The sequence below is a fragment of the Symphodus melops genome (assembly GCF_947650265.1).
Source record: "Symphodus melops genome assembly, chromosome: 2".
Lineage (NCBI taxonomy): Eukaryota > Metazoa > Chordata > Actinopteri > Labriformes > Labridae > Symphodus > Symphodus melops.
Genome location: NC_136692.1, coordinates 26,601,780 through 26,611,571, shown reverse-complemented (window position 1 = coordinate 26,611,571; position 9,792 = coordinate 26,601,780). Strand labels below are relative to the sequence as shown.

The 9,792-nt window shown below is 39.8% G+C and overlaps 1 protein-coding gene across 2 annotated transcripts; it reads right to left on the bottom strand.

The window, feature by feature from the left end:
* Positions 1-2,512: 2,512 nt before the first annotated feature.
* On the bottom strand, positions 2,513-6,791 carry LOC306819006 (uncharacterized protein). 2 transcript variants are annotated; one of them, XM_079336760.1, is made up of 4 exons: positions 6,652-6,791; positions 5,639-6,511; positions 4,554-4,859; positions 2,513-4,323 (listed from the first exon to the last, which is right to left on the bottom strand). In XM_079336760.1, exons 2-4 carry the CDS (start codon positions 6,123-6,125, stop codon positions 3,758-3,760), a joined length of 1,359 nt encoding a protein of 452 aa, XP_079192886.1. In that variant the 5' UTR covers positions 6,126-6,511; positions 6,652-6,791; the 3' UTR covers positions 2,513-3,757. The 2 variants fall into 2 exon arrangements, with proteins under 2 accessions (XP_079192886.1, XP_079192887.1); XM_079336761.1 differs by having other exon boundaries at positions 4,554-4,856.
* Between the last annotated feature and the right edge of the window lie 3,001 nt (positions 6,792-9,792).

Sequence of the window (9,792 nt, the reverse complement as noted above, 5' to 3'; positions counted from 1 at the left end):
AATGTATATTGGAAATAAAGTTTGTATAATATTTTGTAAGTTACAAAGCAGAAAGGAAAGAAAAGAAAATGCCATGTTATAATTATCTATAATGATAGATATTTCATTATAATAATAATTCAATGGGCAGGAAAACACGGCCAGTGAAAAGATGCATAACTATATTCAGCTATCAACACATTTGCAATCAGATATAGTAATTACACTTAAGACAGTTGAATATTGATATAGGCCTACTTCTACCCTTTACTGCCTAATTCAAAAATATAAAGGCCGAACACACATTTGTTTTTCAGTGTGAAGTCAGACGTAAGACATCCTCTTTCGTCTATTTTAAGAGCCTGCTGCCATAGTGGAAATAATAATGTACTTATAGTGAAGCTGCTAAATATTTCATCAGGGGTCATTATTTCCCCAGGGGGGGGGGGAGAGAGTCTGATCCCATCACCTGTCTGCAGACTAAGTAGTTTGGTTGGACGTTTTAATGTGGAAATAGAGGCCCTGTGGGTGTATGTTTGTTTGTGTTTGTGTGTCTGTTTACACAGAATGGCCACATTTTCCACTGAACCTTAATATGATCAATGAACGCGCCAATGCAATCAGATCATGAAAGGTTCAGAGGTTGTGAAGTTTATTGACCCCTCATAAACTTTTTCCCAATCAATATCGTTAGGTTGTTTTTGTTCTCTTGATTGGTGGCTCGTCATCCTTCACCAACAGAAGTGACCAATCAGCTTGAATTCATCTCTGCTAAACACTTCTCTGACAACGCAAAAAAGGAGACTCAAGCCTGTGATCAGTTCATCAGAGTGAACTTCAACCCATCGTCTGAGATTGTCTTGTCATGAGCCCTGATGGCGACAGTAATGACAGTGATCATGAAGGCTGAAATGTTAACTGTGCACTCATTTTGGAGGTCTCCATAATTATATAGTTGTATTAATTATAGTTGAAATGGTCCTCATCTGATACATTTGAAAAGGCGAAGGATGAAATTGCTGCCAGCTTGTAGAACATCAGATGTTTGGTGCAAATTTAAACACAGGATTCGATTAACATGTTTATTTCTGAAGACCGTGTGGATGTTTTCTTATCAACAATGCATCCACGTCTGGTCCCTTCACTGGCCAAAGGTAAATATGAAAGGAATATTCTGGTTTCCAGGTCTGGTCAGGTTTGGTTTGGAGAGAAGAAAGTGAGTAGGAGGTATGGGGGCAGAATCATTTTTATTGCCAAGTACATTTACATATACAATGATTTATTTAATTTTTTAAGATTTGAATAGGGACAGATACAAAAAACAGATACACTTGAACAGTCATCTGATGTATACATCATAGTGTTTTTAGCCAAGGCTAGTTTATAACACTTGTCCCTAGTCTTGGTGTATTGGTGTGGAAAAAAATAACAAGTACTTAAATAAAATAAAATCTGAGAAGCAATATAGGGAAAGAGTGGAGATAGGGTGGAGACTTGTAATTTCACAGCATTATTTCATCTATAAAGTCGTCCATTTTTTTTGGAAAGAAAAAAAAATAAAACTTTGATTAGAGGTGTGAAATGGCGCATGTTCAATACTGGTATAATACTTTATACAACACTGAGTTCCATCGAAGCAATCTGATTGGATAAAAGGAAATCCCATGAATACTGATATGGAGCTTTGAATACAGTTAATTAGTGTTACTGCAGATTGCAGACTGTTAGTTACGTACTGTAACTCCAGATTCTATGAGTATAGGCGCAGCCCTCTAATAGCGATAGCCTTAGAGGGCGAAGCCTATACGAAATAGAAAGTGTGTGTCTTTATATTATTCATTTACCCAATCACAGAGCAGCTCTTATTTTACCAGTTGTATGATACAAAAACACCCTGCTGGTTTGTAGTTACCAGCAAAACAAACAGTAACAGACTCCATGAGAACATTTCGGTTGTCAGGCAACAGTCCTGTTTTCAGTTATTTTGTGAAACTAGTTAAGTTAGTGGTGCTTGGTTGTTGGTTGAACTGGAAATAAGCATGCTTTCATCTTCTGGTATCTGGGACTACTTTAAAGTGTGACAGCATTAAGACTTCCACAGTGACACAGGATAAAACAAGCTGATATACTTTGGCCCCTTGTATGAGGCAAGGACAAGCTTGTTGTTTTCTTATGGTTCATTTGATGTTAGTGTGTGTGTTAGTTTTTCTCAGTCATCATGAGAAAAATGCTGATTGTAATGAAATTTACTATTTGTGGATTTAGTGTTTTAACTTGTTTAAATGGCCATTTAATCTATTTTTTTTGCATGGAGGCTTGACGAGCTGAGGAGTCACACAGTCACACACTTTTTCATACTGTGTCCATGTCGGTCTGAACTTTGTAGTCTTCAGTTTCCAGCATCATCCCAGACATTTCTTTCTTTGGGCACTTTTGGAACAGCTGTTTGTGTTGTAAAACCTTACAGGGGCCAGTGCGTGGATCACTGCTTCAGATACACCAGGGGGACACATGTACACCAGTAACATCAATCTTTTGAGCAATTGTCGTACTTTTATTGATTAAATTAAGTTCTTTTCCATAAATCAAAATAACATACGTGGGTACATCTGTAATAACCATCAGTGAACAGTTTCCATCCATTCAAAAGCCATACTTTTTACTTTCTAACTTCAGTTTCTAATAGTGGGAGGAAATAATAATTTATAAAACATCACCGATTAGAATTTAATTTGATTTAGTAATAGCATAAAAATCAGGGAAACAAAACTCTCTAACTTGGTCAGACATGGAGAGATATTATTGCATGTTTTCCTTTGACCTTGCAGTGTTAAAATAAATAAAAAAATAAAATAAAAAAAAGACTAATTTTAGGTGACATCATTATAAGTAGTACCATCTATTTACTAATCAGATAGTTAACGAGTATTCATACAATAGACTGTATAAAGATTGGCCAGCACAAGAATGGGAGAGAAGTGAAGCCCAAGTATTTGGAGCTCCCCCTGTTGATGAGCTTCAGTACAGGTTATAACCCCGCCTCCTTTATTTTAACATATGATACATGGGGCAAAGTTTAACACTAAAATAAACATCAAATCTATTTTCTCAAATGTGGTTTCTGCTATCACAGTTAATTTGGGTCCAAGCGTTTAATCTTCTGAGAAGTTTTATTTTAATTATGCATGGAACAAAAAAAAAAAAAGCCAGATATGACATGGCTTCTGCAGCATTTTTCATCCCATAAGCAGAGTAGAAGAATGTGAGAGGAAAAACTAAGTGACTGAACTTCCTGTTACCAATGCTCCAAACTGACTCTACTACCTGTTCTGCTGTGGACCAACGTGGGGGATCTTCGCTGTTTCATCTGTAAGTTTATAGTGTGCTACAGTTGGTGGATAAGGCTATGTGTTCATTCTGCAGCTTCCCGCAGCCAGATCCTGTTTCATTGGCCCCAACTGACTTCACCAATGTAATGTATCAGCGCTGTTGAAGGGAGGCGTTTTGGCTTCATTTTTGTAAGAGAGAAGGCGATGGTAACATGTTGTTCATATTTCTATCCAGTCTATGATTTGTGCTTGTTCAGCTAAGGTCTACAAGTGATACCTGTTAAAAGTTACTCATAATGTTTTTTCTGTTTATCACCTATTAACATCAGCTATTGGGCTTACAGTCACTCAAACGCTACGAAAACATTACAAAAACTTTTTGAGCACTGGAGGAAATTTCACACAGCTACTTTCATCTCCCATAAACTATCGAGTCCCACTTTTTGTAGCTACTTGTTGTGTGAACGCTGATGGAATTTCAGCCCCCCAGGGTTCCTGAAAGACTTCCCACATTGTCCACAAACGTAAGGCTTCTCTCCGGTGTGAATGCGGAAGTGCCTGGTTAACGCCCCTGAGTGACGGAAGCACTTGGAGCACACGGAGCAGGTGTACGGCCTCTCTCCGGTGTGAATGCGAAGGTGAGTCTTGAGGTTTTCCATGCGGTTGAACTCTCGGTTACACACAGTGCAGCGGAAGGGGCTGCAGCCCGGCGGGTAATGCAGTATTCTGTTCCTATTGCTTCCTGCTACAGGTTGCTGGAAACACTGCTGGAGCCTTAGATGGCACTGGCCGTAGTGCCTCCGGAGCAAGCTGGGCAGTTGGAAAATTTGACCACAGTACTTGCAGGCGTAGGGGTCGTTGGGGTTTCGGCTAGTTCGTAAGCGGACTCCATAAACCTGTTGAGAGGCTTCTTGGATGGGGGAAGGCTCTTCCAGCTGGAAGATGTGCTGGAACTCTTCGGAGAGGGATGGAGCTTCTGATGCTGGTGGGAGTTGGCGGATCAGATTTGGAGTCGCTGTAAAAAAGGAAAAAGAATAAACTTTTTCAGTTTGAGTTCATCCTTATTCAAGATCTGATTCTGTCCTAGATTAACAGCAGAGATAATAGAAATTAATACATTTCATTTCAGGCAAAACTAAAGCAAAATAAGCTGCTCCCTGTTTCATGATGGGGTTGAAAGATGAACTGCTGTGGAAAAAAAAATTAATAAAAAGACAAATTGGACACGCTTTGTTTTCTTCATACCTGGAGGTGGTTGTGTGTCTGAGTCTTGGCTCTGCTCATCCAGCACTTCTGGTTTCCACTCCTCCAGCATTTTGGACTGGACCGCTGACATACACTCAGGGCTGAAATCTTCCACTTTTATGGAGTCTGAAAAGCAGTCAGGAACATCTCCTTCTTCTTCTTCTGGTGTCTCCAACTTTACTCTAAACGTGTCACCCCTGCAGGGAAGTGGCGGTGAGACGCTGAGTTGAGCCTGTAGGTCTTGGCATGCTTGGTGAATGCTCTCCAGTCTTACCATGCACACATGGGATGTTTCTTCACTGACTTCTGGGAATGAAAAGATGACATATGATGCATGTTTTATCCTTGACATTTAAATACATTCTTCTGAATGTCAGACACTTGAACCCATTTACTTTGAATGCCTGTTATGCACATAAACCTACCAAAGTACAAGTATTAATACAATGGTATGGAACATAGATTGATTCAAATTAAGGATATATAAAACTTGATGTAATTGACAGCAGTAGCTCAGTCTGCAGGAACCAAAAGGTTGCCAGTTCAAGTCCCAGTGCGGACCATGTCGAAAATTGCTCTGGTAGCCGGAGAGGTGCCAGTTCATTTCCTGATTATTGCCGAGGGGCCCTTGAGCTCCCCCACCTCTCTATTAGTGCATCTCCATATGATCTGATTGTCAGTGTGTATTCCCGCCTATATAAAGAGTGTCAAAACGTCCTTTCGCAGGGTAAAAAAGTGTCCTTCTCCAAAATGTCAACTGAACTTCTCACTCTGCTGGAAAATTCAATTCTGCTTTTTAACATAAAAAAGGAACTTGAAACTAGACACTTTAAATCATTCAATGTAAAGTACATCAACTATTGGGGTGGCTTCAATTAAAGCCTCGGACCACAGTTTAATAGTTACAGATTTCCCTGTTGTAATGACTAAACAAAATGTTTGTCTCTTTAACTGCTCACTGTCTTTTAAGCAAGCGTTAACAAACATTTTTTTGCTCATAGTTTGCAAAGAACTTAGAATACGTCATACTTAACTCTATAGTACCCTGCACGGTAGTGAGAGAGTAAACACAGAAGACGCCATACCTACAACAGGGAACACGCCACAAGCACTACTACATCCATTGCTTTTCTCTGCGTCTGAAGCACGAGTGACTTGCTGCATCTTTCCGTCAACACCAGACAGTTCCCTCTCTGTCCTGCTTAAGTGTTCATATTGAAGGTTAGGGGTCTGATCTGCTCGGTTGACCCCTCTCACACACTTTCCCACCATCAGATTAGGGCTGTGTTTTGCACAGGTAGGTACATCCGTGTGGTTGGCCTTCAGAAGCCGGGTCGAGTCCAGCATAGCTTCAGCCTCCTGTAGTCTTTGTTTGAGGGACTCGTTTTCTCGTCGCATCTCCTCACAAGCGTCGCCCGTTACCTGATCGATGAGCTTTGATACCTCTCGTACTGTGATCTCCACAGCCACCTCAAACGCCCCGTGTATCGCTGCTACCAGCTCGTCCTGCAGAAACAGGGTGGATTTGGTCTCAGTTGAGCCCGTTCTGGTCCGGGTCGAGCTCGGCTTCATGGTGAATTTAAGGCACTTCAGGACTGTAGCCTACTATGATTCAGGTGTTTTAAATTGCTCCCGTCCTTCTCGGTTATGGATGCCTTGTTTTGAGACAGCTCGCTCCTTAGCTAGTCAAAAGGTTTCACTTCCGCCTACAGCTTCTGACACCTAGTGGTGAAGCTGCGAAACTGCACCATTTAATATTAAGAACAACTGACGGTTGTAAAGCGAAAAAAAACGAGTTTATTGTCTCAAAAACAGTTTCAGAAATCACTTTTAAAGAATCCAAGTGACTCTCTGGAGTCTCATCAGCCACGTTTTTTGTACTCGTCCAAGTGGGAAAGTATCCAACCAGAAGGTCCCAGTAAGGCCAGAGTCATCACAGTCATCACAAAGGCGGATTCCTGCAGGACACAGACATGCCATTTCAGTAACATTTGTATTCATTATTAATTAGTTAGGCTTCAAATACATTGTTCATGACACAACAAGTTACAGTTGAATTCAAAGTCCTGCATGCAGAAAGTAGCCTTCTTAAACTTACCATTGGGCCAATGTTATCCTTCGGTGGTTTCGAGTTCATATAACCTGCACGTTGTTGAATCATTGCACGTGGAGAAAGAGCCCTACGACCCCTCAACAGTCCAGAAACACACCCAAACATGTTCAGCTTGATCTGAAAAAGAAGCGCTCCTAAAACGAGTTAAACGCTGACTGACTTTATAGCAACTACACACCTGTAATGTGTCTCATCTTAATGATGCTGCCTTCAGGTTCTACAGGAAAATCACACAACTCTTTGGTGGGTCAGAATTTTGCTTTCAATGAAAAATGACAGACGGACAGTTACAGTGATTGTGAAACTTCTCCCATCTAAAAATGATGACAGAGGTCTGTAATTTTCATCATACACTTCAACTGTGAGAGACAGAATGTGGGGGGAAAAAATCTAGGAAGTCATATTGTAGGATTTCTAAAGATTTGTTTGTTTATTTGTTACCTGAAACCAAAGGGGACCCACGTAAGAGTCCAGAAATCACTTGAGATGACCATCAAGACCTCCTCTAATTTATTAGAGCCCAACCAGGAATCAGCTGCAACACTGAGGTACATACCTGACACGTCCACAGTCCCACATACACCAGATAACGAGAACCACCAAAAACTGCAGCCTATACAAGTCTCAGCAACAGAGACAAGACCAACACTTTAGTTCACCTGAGCGAAGCGTAGAGACTTCAGCCCGGCAGAATAACACTGGATGAGTCCCGACTCATCTCAGTTGATTCCTGGATTGTGTCTGTGTGATTATGGTTGGATTTTTTTTTCTTTGAAATGAGTATACTGTTTGTTGAAAAGAATGGCTTATTGACTGATGTCATAACTTGGATGAATAGTTGATAGCCAATAAAGTAAATGTGAAAATACGGGATAAAGTGAGAAAATGCTTTTTTTGCATTAAATTTATGTAAATGTGTTGATTGTTGAAATGTGTTTCAAGATTTATTTTTTCAGTGTATCTTGTCAGCGCATTTTCTGTTACGTTTTTTGTGTATCTGGAATGCATTCATTGACAGCCTACCCAAGCCACTGAGGAATTGAGGTAAAAAAAACTATTTTTCAGATTAAAAATATACATTAAAATGGCCACATGTTGTTGCTTCTTAAAAACCACAATCTGTAAAACATCAATTTATGGTATTCAAAGTGTCTAGGTACATGGAGCATGGGTCAGCTTTGGGTGAGCAATTGCAATGTTGGACTTATTTGTAAACAGTCTGGTGACAAGTAAGTATAAAAGTTTCTACATTTCTTTCATCCAAACTTTTACTTAAAGATACATTTCGACTTACACTGGTGGGAGTCCTTTGAGGTCACAGTGTGCTGTTAATTCTTGGTACTGGCTCTGCAAGACATTAAGTTGAGCGTGAAGTGAATCCTTAAACGCACAGTCCAAGAAGTTGACACAGAGAAAGTGAGAGACCTTACACTAGACACCAGAGTTATCGTAAAATGTGTTGAGTCATTTTATGTTTTGAATCAAAGAAGGAAGTTTCACCGGTTGTGACGGGGGTTAATTTACACAAGCTGCTCAGGAAATTGAAATGTTGAACATCGATCAAGACTGGTGAGCCGTCTGAGATGGAGACAGACATGGAGGATTATGAGAGTGAGGGGTGGAGAGACAGGAGAAGGCCTTCCTGATTCAGGCCTTCCTGAGACTCTGAGCCAAAGGAATCTAGACAATGTAACAGAGACCACAGGTGGCTCAGAGTGTCAGGATATCTCAGGTAAGTGACAAATGTCAAGAGGTCAGTTAGAGTTAAGAAAGGATGTGATAAATGGTATGTAGGCGAGGAGTAAATATTATTTTTAAGTAATAATAAAAAATGCAAAACAAGTAAGACTTGTTATATTAATTTCTTGTTATTAATGAATAACCAATCAGTTCAGTTGTTAATCTTCACAGTTAGGTCGAACTTAACTCTGGAGTCCCTCTGTATCTTGATATGCAGTGTGTAAATTGTCATGTGCCTAACAAACTCAGCATGACCTCACAAGACAGTGTCCTCCCCTCACTGCATAACACACACACACACACACACACACACACACACACACACACACATGCTTTGCTTTCGACATTCCTCACTGAGACTAAATTCGATTAGTTGCAGAAGAAATAAGGGACCACAGAAAAGTAAAATGCGGTGCGGCTCTACAGCCTGAAGTAGTACTGACAAAATGGTGAACGCTTGCTGCAACAGTTTATTTTCAGTGAAGCTAGCAATGGCTAATGTTAGTTCGCCAACTATCTCTTTGTTGGGGTCTGAAAAAGTACACATTTTTTAAACGTTTATGTTCCCAGAAGAAAAAAGAGACATTAGAGACACTTAGAGACATTATGAAGCCCAACGATGGCGATAGCCATGTTGGAAATGCTTCCTAACTTTCACTCACTTTGAGTGAAAGAGTTTATGAACAGGGCTGAAAACATTTATTTTTCTGCTGTAAAAATGGGAATTTTGATATGATACAAAAGCATTTTAATTGTTTTAATTTTATTAGTTAGCATGCTGATGGTAAATTTGATTTGTTTTAGGAACCACTGTCTCTATTAACAGCATCCGACTGCTACCATATTTTCAATCTAATCTTGACTAGCGCTCTGAAACTCAGTGACTTAATTTTACTTCTAAATGTTAGGCTGCGAGTTAAAGTTCAGTTTGGATAGTTGTGTCATGTCTGGCATGCTAAATTGCTTAAAAGGACAATAATAGCAAGCTTCACATATCTTTTTAGCTGTGACATATGTTTTTTCAATCCCAGATCCAGTTAACCTTTTGACTGCATTTGTATAAAAAAAAAATCTTATGTCCATGTGTTTCAAGAAGCAGTTTAGCCAGTCTGTATTATAGCTGACAGCCAATTGAAAGTGAAACTTGTACCATCAACTTCAACAGACTAAAGGTCGAGTCAGTGTCAATAGTCGCTGTTTAAGTTATAAAACAAGGAGCAGGGTGTAAATATCCAACCTTGAACTGTCTAAGAAAAAATCTACTTGGTACTCTGATCTGTTACTCAACTTCTAGCCACTCCGTCTTTACAACAGCAAGTCAGTTAACGTTCAAGTGTAACTTATCCCATGCCAGCATTCAAATAGCCTTTTCTAAGGTGTGTAGAA